This window comes from Brachyistius frenatus, unplaced genomic scaffold (assembly GCF_029030835.1).
Source record: "Brachyistius frenatus isolate BFR_SWC_R1_liver_20210118 unplaced genomic scaffold, ASM2903083v1 Contig_28, whole genome shotgun sequence".
Taxonomy (NCBI): domain Eukaryota; kingdom Metazoa; phylum Chordata; class Actinopteri; family Embiotocidae; genus Brachyistius; species Brachyistius frenatus.
The window spans coordinates 1991266-2010871 of NW_027210627.1; the positions used below are offsets into that span (position 1 = coordinate 1991266).

General features: G+C 40.6%; 2 protein-coding genes across 2 annotated transcripts in view; both read left to right on the forward strand.

Moving 5' to 3' along the window:
- The window catches only part of tfpia (tissue factor pathway inhibitor a), a 42162-nt gene extending 37205 nt beyond the window's left edge, over positions 1-4957 (forward strand). The window contains exons 6-7 of the mRNA XM_069698844.1: positions 2881-3072; positions 3271-4957. Coding sequence (XP_069554945.1) covers positions 2881-3072; positions 3271-3338 — 260 coding nt within the window. The 3' untranslated portion in view covers positions 3339-4957. The remainder of the gene's footprint in view (positions 1-2880; positions 3073-3270) is intronic.
- A 1444-nt stretch (positions 4958-6401) lies between these two features.
- The window catches only part of calcrla (calcitonin receptor-like a), a 32746-nt gene continuing 19541 nt past the window's right edge, over positions 6402-19606 (forward strand). Inside the window, exon 1 of the mRNA XM_069698848.1 lies at positions 6402-6670. The gene's annotated coding sequence lies outside the window, so the exon portion shown is untranslated. The remainder of the gene's footprint in view (positions 6671-19606) is intronic.

Below are 19606 nucleotides of genomic sequence, written 5' to 3' on the forward strand. Positions count from 1 at the left end.
GCAAATTCAGGCCATCTATTAAACCACCGTGCGCTACCAGTATCTTTTTGTGAAAAGCCAAAGAAAAAAACATCAGGGTACACTGATGCATAAATGGTGGACAGCTTGCAAAATTGCTTCTGTTGTGAAAATCAAAGGGCAGAAACAATGTATATCAGTGTCTCCTTTCCAGGTCCCATTTGTCACATATATTTCCACTTACTAATTTTCTCTGTGTTAGCAGTGGGGGAGTGTATATCACATCTGTTGTGCTCCAAGGCTGTTTAGTGCTGCAGCGGGAGAGCGCAGGGAAACCCGGGCCAACTCATTCAAAGAGTTATAATTCAACAAATTCAATTTAACACTTGTCAGAAAATATTGAGAGGGAAAGATTCAGTAGTTTTGCCTCCTTATAAATCTGTTTTTTTGAGGTGCAATTATTCGATGAGATCTCCAGTGTGCAGCAAAATACCTCTAAGAGATGACATCGCTTTTAGAATTAAACAACTACAATACGTATGTAGATATAACAATCTATTATTCTGATCTGAAATTAAACAGAATCACAAGATAAAAACTGGCATTGATTCTTGCCCGTACTAAAAACCAGGTGGCACCACTGAGATAAACTGCAGTATTTGAATATCAAAGTTATAAAAGTTGAAAAATTTGCATTCGAGAATTTGGCATGTATTTTGATGCATGTCTGCCAAGCAAATGCTTCCATGTTGAAACCAAAGACTGACATCTTGTGGCAGAACAAGGGTGCACACTTGGGAGAAGATGCAGTGGACCCATGTGTCGAAAGAGAAGAACTATTGTTACAACAATTAATCTATTCATACATCATTATTAATCATTTTGATTTGGAGGGTTTCTCTATCCAAATATGGTCACTTCTGGTTCCAGAAAACCAAGATGGGGACGGCCAAAATACTGAAGCATCAAAATCACGAACCAAAGGGGGGACATCATGCTTGGTTGCCGATTGGATACAACCCTGATCTTTTGCAAAACTGTTTTGCAGCTATCAAAATAGTTTGGCAATGCAAAACAATCCAGTGATCCTGCGATTCCAATCTTGTGTTTGAGGACAGTATGGCTCCTGCTGCTGTGTGATGCTACAAAATCAACACAGACGCATTGTTGGACATTAGCACTTGAGTTGGTAGTGTTCAGGTTTCCTCGGTCCTTCAGATCAGGTTCAGTCAGTTTAAGATCCAGTTTAAGTTCTGAGGTCAGTTTAGAGTCTGTGGGGTCATCACACATTGGTTCAAGTGCGAGTATGTTTCTGTGAAGGAAGCGCCATCTAATGGTGATGCCCTGCAATTGAATGAATGGGATGGTTAACAGTAGAAACTAGATAGACAAGTTTAATTGAATTTCTTATTGTGTCAAATCTTTTAGGTCATAAAGTGAATGCTTTACTACAACTAGTGACATTAGTAGAGTAATAGCTGTATAGATAGTATGAATAGGTTTGTTACCAGTAATCAATTCCTTGACTTATTGTCCCTGTTAACCCCAGCTGACCCCAACATATTAAGTTATAATAAGATAAATGTTGTAGCTTTGAAGTCACCGTGTTTCCCAACGATAATCAGTGTGCATCAGTTGTGGAAAAGACCACTCCTGAGTGTTAACAAGTTCTCCTGCAGTCAGGAATCTGTGTCTCACCCGTAAGAAAGCTACGGAATAAATCAAAGGGAAGAGCTTGCACAGCCCTGTGGGAAGCCACAACAACAACTCTCACTTAAAAAAAAGAATCTGTCAATTGAAGTCTTGATAGCCTGCAGACACTGGACCAAATCTATTCCAGTCAGAACGAAGCTTTGCGTCTGACTGTACGAACCCATGTGGAGTTAAAAGCTAAGACGGAGCTTATGAAAAGCAAACAGGCGTCATTAGTTTTCAGCCGCTTTAAGGCCGTGATATCCTCCAGCCACTTCCTGGCCCTGCAGTCCAGCTGGACTGGAGCATAAATGCAGTGATAAATCATTTCAAGGAAGACATGTAGAATTCTGGGTCCCAGCTAATTGTTGATTATACAACAAGTAGCTCCGACTCAGCGATCTGATTGGTCAACTGAACATTTGGAACGTGCTCAAATCAGCATAACAGCACATCCAGCTCATCACTAGAAATATCCCTCCGCCTTCTCAGTGGGAATATATAATTAGAATTACATTTGATATAATATGCAATATAATGTTGTTTTTACTTGTTATAGGCCTACTAATTGTGACCCATTTGGCAAAATCGGTCTCTTTTGGTGCTTTTTTGCCGCTCCGAGCACCCGTACCATAACACCGTGGATAATCGCGCACATAAAATCCTGGCGGCGGCCAGCTTGACCGGTTATGTTTAACACGTGACACGGTGCTAAAATCTTGAAAATACATAAGTCCGTCGATATCTTTTTTCAGCGGATATCTCACCTACAACAAGATTGAGCTAACTAAGCAGTTTTGTGTTTCTGTGCTGTTTTTATTCAGTTTGAAAAATGATCTCTTGAAAGCAATAAAACTAAGCAGAAATCCTCTGTTGCTAGGGTCGTTGCTAAGGGTCGGACTACTTCCTGGCGTAGTAAACGTGGCATACATCTAGGAGTCTACTGACGCGACTGATTGTTTTCCAATTCTTAGTCATTACCTATGTGTTACCATGGAAACGGCGATCGCACTAACAAAAACATTTATATTGTGAGAGTGAATTGCCCCACAATATGAATACATTTAGATTACATATTTTATTTAGCTGATAACTTGTTGTATAATCGCAATATTACACTTATGTCACACTTTAACGTCATTAAAGCACAATCTCGAGTGTAATATCGCTTCAGGACACACTGATTGATAATAAGAATAACTGTTATCGGCCTGATGCTGTCATTTACAGACTTGAGACCTCCCTCCGATCTATGCTTCAGTCCCGTGGACAGAGGGACATGTCACGATTCAGTGAGGAGGTTTGCTTACAACCGAGAGACCAGGAGATGTCAGATGTTTTCCTACAGCGGCTGCGGGGGAAACCACAACAACTTCACATTCCGGAAACACTGCATTCACAAGTGCATTAAAAGCAAAAAGGGTAGGAGTGTTTGAGGAGATCGATTCGAAACAGCCTGTTACCATTCGGAAAATCAACTACCGTGCCTTGTTTTATTATAGACAGTCAAAGTGAATTTGATTAACCCAGAGTAGTTGTTTGAGATGTCATACTGAAGAACATCTTTGACAGAACAATTGTGATTGTTAAGATTGTTGTTTCATGTTGTTCTTTTTGCAGGTGATGGGACGAGGATGATCCGAATAAGGAAGAAAAACATAGGAAGCATTCTTAATCGCTCAGTGTGAACACTTAGCTCTGCATGAGATCCTGCACTGCTGTGCAGTCATCTGTATTTATGTTCATACTTTATTTTTAGCTTTAGTCATTTCCCTTGTCTCATAGTGTTTGCCAAAACCCGGGTTGTCGTTTTTCTTCACAAAATACCGTTTTGCTGAACTCTATTAATTCCACGCAACACACCTTTTGGGGTTAAGTAGTTAATTAAATAAAAATGTAAAAAAAAAAAAAAAAATCAATTTGGTCAAATTCACCATGCATTCACCTGAGTTTAATAGGCAATTTAGGGAGTCATCATTCAAAATCTGCATGTAGGATGTAAAGGTTGGCTACTTATCAATAGTGTAACAGGCCATTCATTGTACCGTCTCATCATTTTATAGTTGATTAGAACCTAATTACTTCGGTAAAACAGTGGTGTAGAAACATGCATGAAAGACTAAAAGACGTAGAGAGAAGGAAGAAACATTCTATATGTGGATTTTGAGTGATAACTTGCTATATTGCTTCTTAAACAGCAGGTGAGGAGCCATACTGTTCAGAACAGCCTATTTTGCCACAATTTTGAGCCCAGAACAACAAACAAGAAAGAAAAACAGTGATTAAAAACAGGTTGTTGAACACTTGGTTTGTGATTGCAGTACTTGTGTAGAGATAATTTTTTATTATGTCTGAATTAGCTTTTTAATGACTGAATCATTATGTAGATTTGTCTCTCACTGACAAAGAACAGCTTTTGTTTTGCTGATATCAAACATAGCAGTTTTCTGCAATGATGCTTTGCATGTGTGGTTATTTTGTACGCAAATATTAGTGGCTTTTATTGTTTTAAGATTCTGTTACAATCATCCTTAGACAAACATCTCTGTAAGCTTTACGGGAAACACCAAAGTTGCACCAACAATCACAAAATGAATTTATATTTACTGTGTGTAAGTGATATTTTTTTCTACAATGTTTTTGGTATAGCTTTACTGTTGTTGATCAATGAGAACAGCATTTGCAGATTAAAGATGAAGGACAATCATTTTTCCTGCATTAATGGAAAGAATGCATATAATCAAAAGAAGCATGTCCTCACAAATGTAAATCAACATGAGGAAGCTAATGACTGCTTTAATATCCTCAGACTTTATACCTTTTCGATCATTATTGTGACTGTTCAGTCCTGTTAATGTTGTTGGTGAAGAGAACCAGCAGGGGGTAGTGTTGTGTAAAGAATGTATTATTCTGAGCCGCAGTGTTTCTCTTGTTTGCACAGTGTCCACTTTTACTGTCTCATTTTATAACCACGGCTGTAATACATTGGACTGTAAGAGTTTGTGTAATAAATGTCACTAATCTTCTTCCTCTTTCCTATGGATCTGTTTTGATAATCCCACCAGTCTTTCGTGTGTATGTGACGAGAGAAAATAGTTTCCATCAGTTCCATAAACCTTCGAACTGTCAACAATTCCTTTTTTGGATAGTAAAGGAAATCCAACTGTGTTAAGCGACCTAAGTGCTTACGTTTGTCAGCCTCTATACAGGACCATAGTTACCACTGAAGTCATGTCCTGTGTAATATTTTAGGGGATCTGGGAAGTTTTTTTGCACTTTCTACAATCAAGACTATTTTATACGCTGATGATTGTTGAGTGTTTTATTGAAATTTGAAAAACCTCTGACCGATAAATACATGTGAATTATTCTGCATTTCCCCAGCATTTAATTTATGGAGCCGCATTCAGGTTTTTATGTTGGGACATAAATTTTGCAACTCACAAAACAATACAACTACAACAGTCACTTTAAACCTGCACTAGTCTAGCTCTTTTTCCAAATGTTATCGCACCAATTGGATTCAAATGTTGATCATGAACCAGTCATGCTGCCAACATTTATAATCTGCATATAAGGATGTCTTTGACGTAAGCACACGTCAACACTGTTTTTGTAATGATTCTCACTGGCAGGAGGGGGAGACAACTGCAAGTGTAACACCAAATGTCTGCGTGTATTGTGAAAGGGGTTGACCGTAGTGGAAGAAAAATGACCACCTGGCTCTTTGGTTCCTCACAGCTAGAGATTACAGTGTCTAGCCACTCATTTAGTTCTATAACTTTCTGCTCCTTAATTCAGTGTACAGTATCGATCAGCAACAGGAAGTCGTTTTCCGAAAAGACGCGCTGATAAATCCACTGTACACTACCGGGTCTGAACCAAAGGGCTGACAGACAAAGTCAGCTAGAAGCTGGTCAACATGCTGGAACATTCATCAGCTAAAGACACATATATTTACCTCAGCAGTTTGTGGACACCGTGGGAGGTTTCGCTCTGTATTATAACAATAAGGTTATACTTCCGTCATAACCTGATTTTTAATGTGAGTGTCTCAAATGGGATTGCAAAGATCTATTCATTATATAATGCCCATAAAAATGTCATATTGGATTGAAAACAGTAGTGTCTATTGGATGCACACTTCTTTCTGCTAACTATCCCACAATGCAATTAATAAAAAAATAAATAAAGTGGAGAAACTCAGCAGCCGTTAGTGATGATGACACTTCAATTTACTGCTCACTACTAAGTGAAATATAGAGTGTTTATTATAAATCTTAATAGAGAGCTAAAATGAGAATGAATATTGGACTTACATTCATATATGCTACAAATGAAGTCTGCAAGATGTCTTGCCACTAACATCACCACCAGAAAGCCTACATTTTAATATATTATTGTTTGTCCGTCAAAGTTCCCCTATATAAGTAAAATACAAATAATTACAAGTCTGGATGTCATCTTTTATTGATGTTGTGTGGGCTGATGGGGAGCCTCAGATCCAAGATCTAAGTACTTTTAAAACTCTGCTACGGCCCTGCTTTCCCTCATAACCCATTATCGGACCGGTTGTACGGACCAGGGGCGAACAAGCGAGTCAACAGCTGCAAACTCTGCACGTTTCCAGACAGTTTTCTCTCCTGAGGTGCCCATACAGACTGCGGCGAGGCAGGTGGAAACCGAATATTTCCGGGATAAATTACAATGAACTGCATTTATAAAGCCTGTATCAGTGTGGGAGTTGAGAGTGCACCGTGCAAGACTCGCCTCGGATTCCAGGTCTTCAGCTGTAGGCTCCAAGTGTGATGTAACAGGAAGTAGTGGGTTGCCTTCCAACGTCAACCTGACAGCCGCCTCAGCTGCGCTCATTGAGCGCCGGAGATCCGCCGCGTTTGGTTCTCTGCACCGGAGCCCCAAAAGCGAGGAGACGCTTCTTTTTGGAGGAGGGCTGATTGCCTCGAGAGTTTTATTCCGGTTCAACCCCGCTGCAGCGCTGCAGGATTTTACTCTCTGATAGGTAGGACACGCTGAGACGGAGCGAGAATTGTGTTGCGTTTGTGATACTTCCATGTTTTCCAGCAATGTGAGTGAGCCGCAGTGATGTCGAGTAGTGTTAGTTGACACGGCGTTTAGTTCATCGTTGCATGATTATCGAGGTAATTTAAAACTGTAACTGCACGGATTACATATATTGATTACTTGAGCACAATATGCTGTTATATGGCCTCAATCCAATTTGAAGCAGCAGCATGAGCATCCAGTTAAACTGCATTGTCCCTCAGTCAGGAGACGCATGTGGAAATTTTGGCTGTGACAGAAGAATATAACGAAACAGCAGTGTTTCTTTTTTTTTGGGGGGGGGGGGGTTGGACACCATTTAGTCGTAGTGCACGATCATTTATATCACATACGTGTTCCTATTAGATATTGAAACCCACCTTTATCCGATAAAAGTAGGGTTTTTTTCTCACGATGTACACGTCGAGTGATGCATTGAGGGGTTTTACTCTGCATGTAGCGTGCACGCTTAGTGGAAAACCGCAAAAGCTCCTTTTTAAAGATAATAAAACTACGCCTGATCCTATTTACACGAACCAAAATGTTCCAGATGCTTGCACGGCTGAATCAGCTGTGGTTGACACAGCCACCGATGGCTCATGTGGACTCCACCAGACTTGACATCCATTGTATAGATTGAATAATCTCCAGTAGAGAATATGAAGAGATGAAACGCACCCAGGCTTTTCACGTTGATTAAACTGGAAAGCAATGATTGAGGGTTCATTCGCCACTTGAACCTTTGATGTAACGGACGGTCACTGGTTGCTAAATCATCTGCACGGTTACATAAGCAAGCAGATTTGGACATGTTGGAAGTTTGTGGGCTGGACAGTGCAAACGAGAGGGATGATGCTGCTGAATGATGGCGATGATGATGATGATGGTGTGTAGGAGGAGGATGTGATGACGGTGGTCACCACTGGCTGGGTATGCCGAGCTGAGGAAAGATGCACAGGAGTCATTAGGAGGGAGGTGACAGAGCAGAGGTAACACACAGTCCACAGCCGCTTGGTTCTCCACAGCAGAGTTTCTGGACTTCAGTGGATGCAGCAAGTCTAATTTGTTACAGTACAACTGCAATGACACTGCCGAGTTCTTGTTGTGTTTGTAATGACGAAGCAGAGCGTTTTTCAGACTGATCATTATGTATATTAACTATTATAATGTCGACACAGCTCTGTGTGAAGATTTGAAGCAACAGGTCTTATATGTGCTGTTTTGCCTTTTAAACTGCTTTAAGCTTTGAATTGCACGTTTTAAACCCAGCAGGAAATAACCCTAATAAATTATTTGACTTTTCCCACCACAATGTTGATTTTTGGCAGCAAGAGAAAGAGTTTGGGAAACAAAAAATATTTGTTTAAGGAAATACTGTAGCCATGCTTAAATATTAAGTATTGTTGGTCCCTTAAAATGCATTAAAAATGTGACAGTTTAAAGCCAGTGACCCATTTTTTTATTCTGATATCTTTAATGTTTATGACAAGAACAACAAAATAGCCACTAAAGTTAAAGTTTTGATTTTATTTTTAAGAAAAATGTTGTTGATCATCTCACAGCACCTCAGATTTACCATGCAAACTCATAACAAGTATCCCAACCCCAACTTTTCTTTCATCAAAATTATTAAAGGACACGCATGTTGAGAAATAAAACAAAAATAAGCTTTTACTTGCATGACAGCTGTCAGGACTCTTTGGACGGTGAACGTATTGTAGCTGCCAGTTGGCAGCGCCGTCAGATGAGGAAATCTTTTGCTCTGACAGCTTCCAGTGGCCCGGGCCTTCACTGACTACATGAGCTGATTGTGCGGCAGGAATGTCGTGCAAGCCGTCTTAGTCAACCCCTCTAAACTATCATGCTGAGTGTTTACTGCCAGAGTCCAAAAAAAACAGCTATTAAATGTGGGTGAGACAAAAGTCTTGGCAGCATAGCTCCCAAAGCTCTCCGCGATCTCCATGGTATGGTGGATGTTTTCCCGAAGCAGTGGCATTTAAAAGCCGCTGCCGGTGGCATCCCATTCACACTGGATTTGCTGTTTCAGACATACAGTAGCTTTGTAGTGTTAAAAAAAAAAGAAGCTGAATATCGGATAATTTCTTTGCACTGAAGCAGCAAACGGAGGATTATTTTTGTTCTGCTTTTCATCTAGAAGTTGTCGTCTGGCACTTTGCTGGGATCATATGTGTTGAAGTGATGCTTCTGTGAGGGATTCATCCTGTAAACAATGCTGGCGACCTGGTTCTCATGAATGTAACCCTTCATAAATCACAGAGGCCCGGTGGGCTCCTGCGGCCGGCTCCTTATCGATTCCCCCGTTACGTTCCCTGTCCTGCCGTGACTCGGCACAGCTTTCGAGTATTTATTAAGGGTTATGATCACCAATTTCAAGTTCTTGCAGCGTCTTTTACAGTCCTTTTAGATGCATTCAAGTTGACTCTCTATTGTGTTTCAGCTCAAATTAAAATCAGCAAGCATGTATATATTACCCCAGGCTGAAGTTATCACGTTACACAAAAGCACAATGATGTACATATGCAGCGCTCCGCCCCGGTTCTGGATTCAGTTTCGGTGATGTGAAACCTTTGGAGGTTAAATTTTCAACTCATACATTATGAAGGCTCATATCCCCCCACCCCCCTTTTCCAGTTTAGTTTTAGGTCACGAAGGTGCCTGATTGGACCCGTCATGGTGCGACCGTGTTCGGGAGCAGCACCTGGGCAACTTTGTCCTCGTGTAGTGATTGGCACTCTTGAGCTGCAGTGCTTTATGGAGGGATAGTGGAAAGAGGCTGTGCGGTTTCTAAGGGTGCTCCATGTTTATGTGAGCTAAACAAACTGTCAGTGTCACAACCTTCCTGATTTATTGTGTGGGAAGGGGCTGGTAGCATACAAAATAGAGGAAACGGCCCCTGTGATGCTCTGCGTGTTTGTCTGTTTATCTTCCAAAGGTGAACCAACCTGCAGCACTGAATAGTCCTGCAAATGAGTATTAAATGAGTTCTGGTTTTCTTATTTTTGGGGAGGATTTGACCCAAAAAAAAGTTTATAAAATGTGGTTTCAAGTGTAGAGATTTTTGGTTTAAAAAAAAAAAAAAGCTCCCTTTCAAACCAGTTTACACTGCTCTGGATCTGTCCTCCATGCACCCTGTTTTTTCTGCTGCTGCGAGCAAATGTCTGCAGCAGACATTTCTGTTGGATCCCCAATTAGCTAACCTACTCTACTGTGAAAATATGACTATCATTATTGTCGAGCTCGGGCTGCCCTAAGCTATGCCAAAAAACCTATCCATATTATCGCCGTTAATTGGTTTCCAAAGTTAATAAAAATCTCAAATTGCTTGGTTCCCCTTTGAAAAACATAGTATATTATTGTGGGTATTCTTTATAATGGCCATTATCACTACTCATAGCGTGACCATAACACATTTCTTGGAGCGGGTTGGTAATTTGGTTTTAAATACATTGTCATTGCACTCATTGCAAAACATCAGTTTCAGTTGGACTTAAGTTAATGTAGCACTTTTTTTCCTTGTCAGTGTTACTGATGCAGTTATTTTAATCAATCCAGCTATTCTGTGTAAAGAGGCTGCATAATAATAATAACGCCTTACAATTCAGTAGGTATATACACATTAAAAACATGAGCCAAAGCATATTTTCTTCCATTTTACATGCATAATCGCCATAGTGATTGTATGTCGTGGTCAGAATGCTACTAAAATGCAGGTGAACGACACTCCATAATGTACCTGAATGCCTCCTGCATGTCCAGAAGACTGAACATTGATGTATTACACAGAACTGGATAGCAGACTCAAGTCTGGCACCCACACACTGTAATAAAAAATCATCTCACCTGGCGTGTAAGCCCCAAAAAAGTTTGGTGACTTCCGCATTTGCGATTGCCAAAAAGTTTACTTTGAAGGCAACGTGGACGTTTTTTACAAATATGACGGCTTCATGATAACGACGGTCTGTGAGTGACCACTGGGAAAAAAAATATTCGAACCAAGGCTGAGTGGTGACGCTGCATCAAATGCTGCATTCAAATGGGGGTCATGTATACAATGTACACGAGAAGAGTTCATATGAACGCCCTCCTCTTGTCATATAATGTGTTTGCTGACATTTACAGAAATGGCAGAGACTATAGAAGTTGCATTTTTGTTGGATGTTAAGCTAATATATTGTAATTTTAGTCAAATTTTTCATTATATCTTAAATAATGCGTCCTAGGAAAATGTTATCGTTGATCTTTTCCCTCTGTCATTATGTCTCTGCATTTCCTGCATTACGTTATCCTCTGCTAGCTTGCTATAATCGTTATCCCTTGTAGCTTCTAGACGCCTTCCATGTTTCTGTTGCGTCGCAGCGGTGTTCTCACGACCAAGCCGCCAAGCATACCGTGAGCACTACTTTCCACGTTGTAGCCACGAGCTCGCGAGTTCTGTTTGAACGCAGCGAAACTCTCAAAGCGCATCCACTTGGTTTGCACCTGTAGACAACCAGCCAGCAACCTGCTACACAACACAAGAGCTACAGTCTTTGAGTAACCCATGTTACGCGATCATGTCTTGTTCTGCAACTTAGCTTGTCGAACCAGAATCCAAAAAGACATCCCCTGAGGAAAAAGTGCTCTGCCAACATCGGTTTGCAGGCCAGTTAGCTCGTGAGCTGATCTGCTGCTACATAATAAACAGCTCACCTGCAAATGTCACCGTGGTCCGTTTCGATACTTGTCAACTCTTCAACACTAGCGACTGTCTTTTGTTGCCTTGTAATCGCCACTGATCTCTTTACCCTTTCTGTGTCTTTGCTTTCTGTAGTTAAGTCTTTGGTTGCCTGTCGATCCTCAACCTGCCTGCTGCTGCTAATCAGAGCAATGAGACACAAAAAAAGGAACAATTTCTTCCTTTTTATTGATAAAACAAATAGTTAATAATGTATTTAAAATCACTTTGACATTATTTTTGACAGCAAAAAGGGATGACTGTCAAATGAACTTTAAATGGGCCTTTATATCACTTTATTTTTCCTAATAGTAGTAATTATTATTTGTATTTGTTTATCTTTAGAATAAACTTTTAAGGCCTTTATTCATATTAATATTCTCCCAATATAAGCCAGTCTCCTCTGGCTATGTAAAGGCTTGCTGCTGTGAGTAGTAGTACATATAAATAATTGATTAGCTGACTGACAAGATGATTAATAGGCAACTATCTTGATAATTGATTGATGGCTTAAGTACATTTTAATGTAAAAATACCTCAAATTGTCTCGTTACTGCAATTGCTTTTTCTTGATCTTAATGTTCTCGACTGCTTCAAAATAAACCAATTAAAAACATCACAGAGGCCTTTTAGGACATTTTTTTTTTTTTTTTTTTTTTTTACATTTACAAACATTAAATTAAATTGTTAATGGAGAATCAGCAGATGAATAAATAATGAAAACAATTCCTACTTGTAGCTCCATTGTTGTTGCTTATGTTGATCGTTCAGATAGAAATTTTCCACAAATCCTAATATCGCAGAGGTTTTTACATCTCCGTATATCGTAGCTCCCACATGTGAGCCGTCAAATGTTTTTGTTACACAAACCCGAGGCATACAGAGCAACTTGAACCTGTTAGTAACGACGTGAATAGCACTCTTGGAGGTCAAGTCCAGGGCTCGCAGCAGGCACATGAAGGGTATTCCTGAGCTTCCTTGGGGACGTTGAATTTGACTGAGTTATTTTTATCGTGGCACTACCCACAGGGAACCACTCGCACTCGTCCCTGAAGGCTCCTGGGTTCACTGTTTACATAGTCAGACTCCAATAAATTGCTAAAAAGAGTTGTAAGTGTTCTGCCAGAAGAATAAATAAATAATGCATCAGTGACATCATTTTAGTTGGTAGTTATAGCTGTCTAACGACCTTACTGCTCGTCCATGTTCACTGGGATCAGTGTCCGGAGCAAAGTGTGTCATACCTTACCTTGGAAATTCGAGAATTGAGTGAGATATGGAGCTGCGGAAATGTTTGGATGGAGAGAATGACACTGAACACAGGGAGCATTAGGGAATGGTGCTTGATTGGCTTGCGGAGACAACCCAAAGGGTGTCTTTTCGGGTTTATAATGTAGCTGATAACTGAGCTAATTAAAATCCACAGATTTAAAGAGCCATTTTCATGCTCCCAAAAGAATTATCGAAGAATGTGTCAACGCCTTTTGTTTAATCTCAGGGCAGTTTTTGCCCTGAAAATCCCCGCCGCCATCCCCCCTCACTCTCCTCTTCTCTGGCTGCATGCCACTTTAATGACCGCTAATCACTGCAACAAACACAGTCGTAAAACTTAATTCTCTGCAGAGCAACAGCTTGTTAGGATGCAGAAATTTCCCACAGAAAGTGGAGGGAAAAAAAAAAAAAATCCTGCAAAGGCAGCTTAGGCTATTGTGTAAAGCTGTCAAGCTGTCAGTGCACCTAAAGCACTTGACAAAGGAAATCTAGTGACCTGTGAAAATGTGGTTCTGTGTAGTGGAAAGAATCGGTGGAATTAGCCACACATTCCCACCAGACTGTACTGCATGCCCCAGGTTAAGCAGCGAGCACATGCTCAGCAGGTTAGTCTATTTTAAACGCAGCCCGCTAGTAGCCCTGTGCACATCAAAACATTTACATTAGCACCAAGGAGAATTACTAACCCCGCTATGCAGGTGCAGTGCACGATGGAGCCCGGCTTATTTTTAACTGGTGTATTTTTGTCAAGGTATTTGTCCTATTTTTTCCTTTACGTAGACCAGAGGCCGCTGGAATAAGATCCTTCTTCTACGGCGAGACCCCTAGTACTCAAGGCCCCCTTTAAATGTAACCGAAGGTAAACGTGGTGTTTGTCGTGCTTTGTTGTCAAGTTTGATTGACAAGGGCTCGATATTAAAGCCAATGCTATTGCATGCAACAACTACAGTCTGTTGTCACACTGCAGCGTGTTCATGTATGTTCACTATTTTAATAACTAACGTTTTACTTCTCACTTATTTATTTAATTGCTTAAGAAAAAGTCACTTTTGGGCCGATGGAACTTTTTCATTGTTTTAATATCTGTTTGAGGAAGTACCCCCGTTTTTTGTTTGCGGGGCAGGAACTGAAGACGATTGTACGTCGGTTGTTGATCAGTTGAACACATGAGCCAGTGCGCCACCAACAACGGTCGGGTGCAAAGCCCTAAAAAAATGGAACCAAACACGAGCAAACGGACTGTTGTTGTTGTATGTCGCAACGAAGTTCATGGGTAGTTCGTCTCAGGGAGTCCCCAGAACTGTTTGGTCAGAAAGCACCGCCAGGCAAACTGTAGTTTTGGACGGTTTATCCAAGATCATGTTAGATTGTGAGTTTTAGAGGTGCTAATCAGTGGATTGTTTTATCAGGCAGTGGTGAAAGAAGAATTCAGGTCTTTGGCTTGGGTGCTATATCCTTCCACACAAATTGGCAAAGTTATTGTTGCTTCCCCCGCACTCCCAGAGGCTGCGACCTCGGCAAGGAGTCGTTTAAACGATGGGATCGCCAGTCGATGTGGTTCACCTGGGCCTTCCAGGCTATAAAAGCACGACCTCTCACTGTCTCTCACCAGTCGTCCTGCATCAGACGACTTTTTCGAACACCTCTACAGCTCCCAACAACGCATCCACTCACTCATCGCATCGCTGTTTTTTCTGTGTCTGTGTCTGTTTTGCTTGACTCGTGCACGAAGACTCCCGTGCACGTGTACATGCATGTTGGTGACACAGTCCTGCCAATTGTGCCACACTCTTTTTTTCACTGATCTGCAGATGGTAGTAATGCACGAACGCAGCAAAAAAAGCAATGGAACAATATGCCGGTAAAGGCAGGATAAACAAGACCGCTCTTTTATAAACATACATATAAACAATACAGGATTAAAAGTGAAAAAAAAGAGATTGGCTTTGTTGTGTTTCATGAGGAAGGAAGGGGATTCACTGGGTTTAATAAACCTCAGGGAGATGCCATATGTTTTTAGTGAGTAACAGTGACAATAGAACTTTGTTTACAAAAATGTTCCACAGGATACCTCTGAGTAACCCTAACTACAGCTGTTGGAAATATATTTCCTTCTGAAATGTAGTGAAGTAGAAGTACCTCAAAATTGTACTGAAGACCAGCCCTGGCCTTTAGTTCCAGTCTTAATGCTAAGCTAAGCTAACTAGCAGTTAGCTCCAGCCACATTTTTATGTATAATTGGGGTCAATTGTCATTTAATTTGACGAAAAAGCAAATAAGTGCATTTTCTGAAATTTCTAACTTTTCCTTTAGAAAGAAAAATCTGTTATTTGGTTAAAGGCTGAGAGAATGAAGAAAAACAGGGAGTTTATATTGACAGGGGCTCCTTTCTTATCATCATTTTGGATGGTGTAACAGTGACGCTGTGGCAGGTGGGGATTGATTCCAGTTTTTTGGACATGTCTCGTGTTAAGCAGTTGTCCCGACACAATAACATCGCTATCAGTGAGCCGTGACCGGTGTCTGCTGTTTGATGATGCTGTTGTGTTTGGCAGTTTTTCAGAATGTTTTTCCACTCACCACATGAAATAGCTCTGGACTGTGACTCATACACCTGCTGTGGAGTTTCAGACAGTGAATAGATAATAAGGCCGTGAAACCACATCCTGTAGGGACGTGCGTGGAACTTTTACCTCATGTTCAACAGGTGTGCAGAAGAGCACCCGTGTTTTGTTGCCCTAATTGCTACCAAACTTGTAAAAAAATATTTCAATCTTGACTTGGCTAAATTTTAATCAGTGAAATGTGAGAGACTTTATGAAAGGTTGGTTGAAACATATCCATTCAAATATGTCAACATGGTACCTCTTATTTGTAGTTCTATTTTTATATCAACAATTGGTATATTTTTTTTTATCATTGTTTTTGATGTTCTGGCTCACAAATTCTCTCATTAGGTTCCTCCGCAGCACAGACAGTGTAAAAAAAAATGTGTTTAAATGAAATACTTTTTTTCTTAGAGGTTAGTTACATTGGAGTTAAGAGTTTTCTGAACTACACACAAATCACAAACATGTTAATGTTGCTCCGTGTCTACTGGATGTGGAAACGTTGTTGCTCACACGTTAATCCCTTCACCTCAATAACAGGATCATATTTCCATCTTGTTTTGGCCCAAGAGGCCAATAAGAACTAATTAAGGCAACTATATTTCTACAAAGTCGATGCACACGAATTAAAGGTCGCACCATTTTTAGATGAGTGTCCAAACAACGAAGAAAAATGCTGTCGTATTCATGATCCGAATGATTGGTTAAGACTGGTTGAAGACTGCAGATACTGTTTGAAAAATAAATCTCGCATCAGTAATTGGGGTTTGGTTTATCAGTTAACAACAACTCCATCGTAATCTCTATATGTCCACACACCAGCCCACCTCGACACATTTACCCTCTCCACTGCTATAAAAAAAGGACATGCTATGTTCTGTTTAGCCACTGAACATTGGCATTGGATGAAGATTGTGTGCGACACCATCTTTCAATATTCATAATTCCTCGGGATACTTGGCTGCGTCATCTCTCCTTTGACCGAACAGCCTCAAGGGCTCGGAGGACTATAGACTCTAGCTTCATAACAGCTGACACCACCCAACAATATTTAGCACCAGCATGAGCTTCTCCCGTCTTATTTTTCCCATGAGCATATGTACATTAGTTTGAAAATGCCGGCTTTTCCTCTTTTCAGCACCACAGGTGTAAATGGATCCATGTGCCTGCCCCGAGGACGCTGGCATGCTGACGAGGGCGTGAATGCAATGGCATGAATACTTTGGTATCTCGGTGTTGCTTTCTGCTTTGAAAACTGCGACAACACGACCTCCCTGTTGCCCCGTGCATCGGTCGGAGCGGTACTCGAGGAGGTCTTTTCATGCAACAAAGACCCGACTCCTCCTTCACATCTGTGTCGGGACCGCTATTGTTATTCCCAACATCTGGTGGTGATGCCCTTTGCAGCTCGGAGATCGTTTCTCATCTCCTGCCCTCGGTAACGTGAGGGGCTGCGATGGTAAACACTAATTCAGGCCTTTTCTCTTCTCACGGGAGAGATCTGGATGTATAGCTGACCCCGAGGGAAGGTCCACCAGCTATATTTGGCCTTGTTGATTGAGAGAGGAAGCTCTCAGAGGAACCCTGTTTTGACAGCGTTGTTTTCACATGACCAGCATCTCTTGCAGACAGACAGATGTAGGTTTTTACGTGGGTTTCCTCTCTTTTTCGTCGACTCTTTTCTATCCACACTGTTCAATCATTAGCTGTCATTGTTCCTACAAAATGACAGAAAACAGCAGGAGACGAAGCGGGCTTGTCAGAATCCATTATAATTTGTTTTTTTCTTATACATGTCAAATAAATTAGATGAGGTAAAGGTTAGCTTTGCCCCTAAATAGTCGGAAAAAACCATCGTTCATTAATAGAATTAATAGAGAATTTTTCGATTTTTAGCAGCCCTAGTACGGGTAAATTATTTATCAGAAAATAATGCTGTGTTCAAATGGAATTTCGTAAGCTCATGGTTACAACATGGGAGGTCATGTGCACCGTGGGCAATGGTAAAATGGACGGCGTCTAGAAGCCAGAGGCTCGCAAGCTAACAGGGGCGTAACATAATGCAGGAAATGCAAAGACACAGAGTGAAAAGATGAGGCCATTGGGAAGGTCAACATTTCCCTCAGACAGGCTGTTATCTAACTTATGAAGGAAAACTCTACATTACAACATATTAGCTCAGCATCCAAGGAAACATGAACTTCCATGGCCTCTGACATTTCCGTAAATGTCAGCAAACACAAATTTTCTAACGAGTTGTGACGTGAGGCTGAAAGAAAATTTGTATTCCGATGTCGTGAATACCACGAGGGGGCCGTTCATATGGACTCCTCTCCTGTACAAGGTAAATATGACCCCATTTGTAACGCAGCATAAGTAAATGTGTAAGAAAGTACAGTATAGAAAAAAAAAAATGAAAACATAAAAAGCCAAACACCACAAGGCACATGGAAGTTAACATGCAGCAGCCGCTATCACCATCAAAGAGAGGTCGTGAATAATGTTTAACTATCTGCACCGTTGTGATTTAACAGCAAACACATGTATGCACAGAAGGGCTCAGCTGGATGAGCAGTATTGTCTTGCTCATTAGTTTGTGGTGATGTTCTGTGCAGACACCTGCACCGCTCATGTTGTTGCCAACAAACACGTTTGATGTTAAGGTAACATAAGCCTCACTGATAAAGACACATGCCGCATGGACAGCAAAACAGGGCTCGTCAGCGTTCAAGTGAACACATCATGATACAGAGTGTCCTGAGAGAGAGGATTGCTCTCAGTATGAGCACATTTAATCTCGTATTTATCACAATCTGTCTTTTGCGTTTCCGGCGTTAAAGGCTGACAATACAGTGAAATTTAAAACTAACAGATTCATATCCGTGTGACGTAATGCAGTTAATACGCGTAGGACATGTTGAAATATCTTCGTGGGAGCTCATTGTGATAATGTGGAGTATTTTTTTTTACATCACCACATTTTGTCCAGCTGATCAAATTATTGTTGTTCTTCTTATAAAGTCTTTCTGAGTTTTAAGTTGAACTAAAAACTAAAAAAAAAAACTAAAAAAAAAAAGTGTCATCCTCCATTCATTCACCTGATGTAGACCTCAGGTACTGGACAGTTTCCCAACTGCTGAACAATGAAGTCTTCGGATTAGCACTAGCTTTTATGGCCCAACTGATTTTTGATTTTTACTGATACTTTTGGACTAATACTGATCTTGATATTCAGAAGTTTAAAAAAAAAAAAAAAACGGGTCAATAGTGTGTGTTTTTTATGCTTTAATCACAGACAACGTACACAGGTTACAAATGGAACATGAGACTTTGCAGTTGAAGAATCAACTTGTCAGTGCTTACTGACGTAAAAACTATATAATGATGACATTGTTGTCTTTGTTATTTAATTGGCTTATTGGTTTGTTGGCGTTTTTGTTGCCTCGGTTTCCTCTCACACGACATACATCAATACCTTTGTAGAGTATCTGCAGGTTTTTGAAGGTCAAGGTCTAGTATTTTTTTTTATTCAAATTTGAACATGGGAGGAAGGGACATTAAACGTGCTCTTTCACGGTCACGGTTATGTCTCCGTCTGCAATGCTTCTGTGTTCCACCCTCAGCACAGTTTCACACCCCATTGGAAGGGTTTTCAGAAGCAAAGCACTTTGTCTGCCCGATTTAACTGACTTCTTGATTTTGTCATTTTTCCTTTATAGTTTTTTGTGCTGCTAACGTGTGAAAACCTTCATCCTTATAATTATTTTGCATCTATATTTCATCCACGGTGCCTATTAGCAGGAATACAACACATTGTTTCTCCTACTTGAAAGACCTGGATGATAGACTAGGCGCGTATTTTTAGCGGGCAGACGCCTCTGGGACGCTTTTAAAATGTTCTGCAGTGCGTCTGGAGGAATCGCAAGCATTGTTGAGAATGGCAGCGATCGGTTACATTAGAATCCAGCCTTCACCATAATGCAAGCTTGTCACTCCGTCAAGGCCGCGTCTTTGCAAACCAACAGTTTAGCAACGTAGTTAGGAATTATGCTGAACAGGCTTCGATATGAATTCAAACAAACACCTATTCGTTCAAATTTGATTATTTGGAAAATGTAATTCCTGCTTAATTTTGCTCTCTTCTTACACCTTCAATCGAGTTACGAATAGTCTCAGAGGTGCATTCTGCTTTGGAAATATAATTTCCTATATGGTCTATTTATATGCTTATATAAATGTGTGCTTGGAACATGACCCTGCACCAAATGCTCCGTGACTC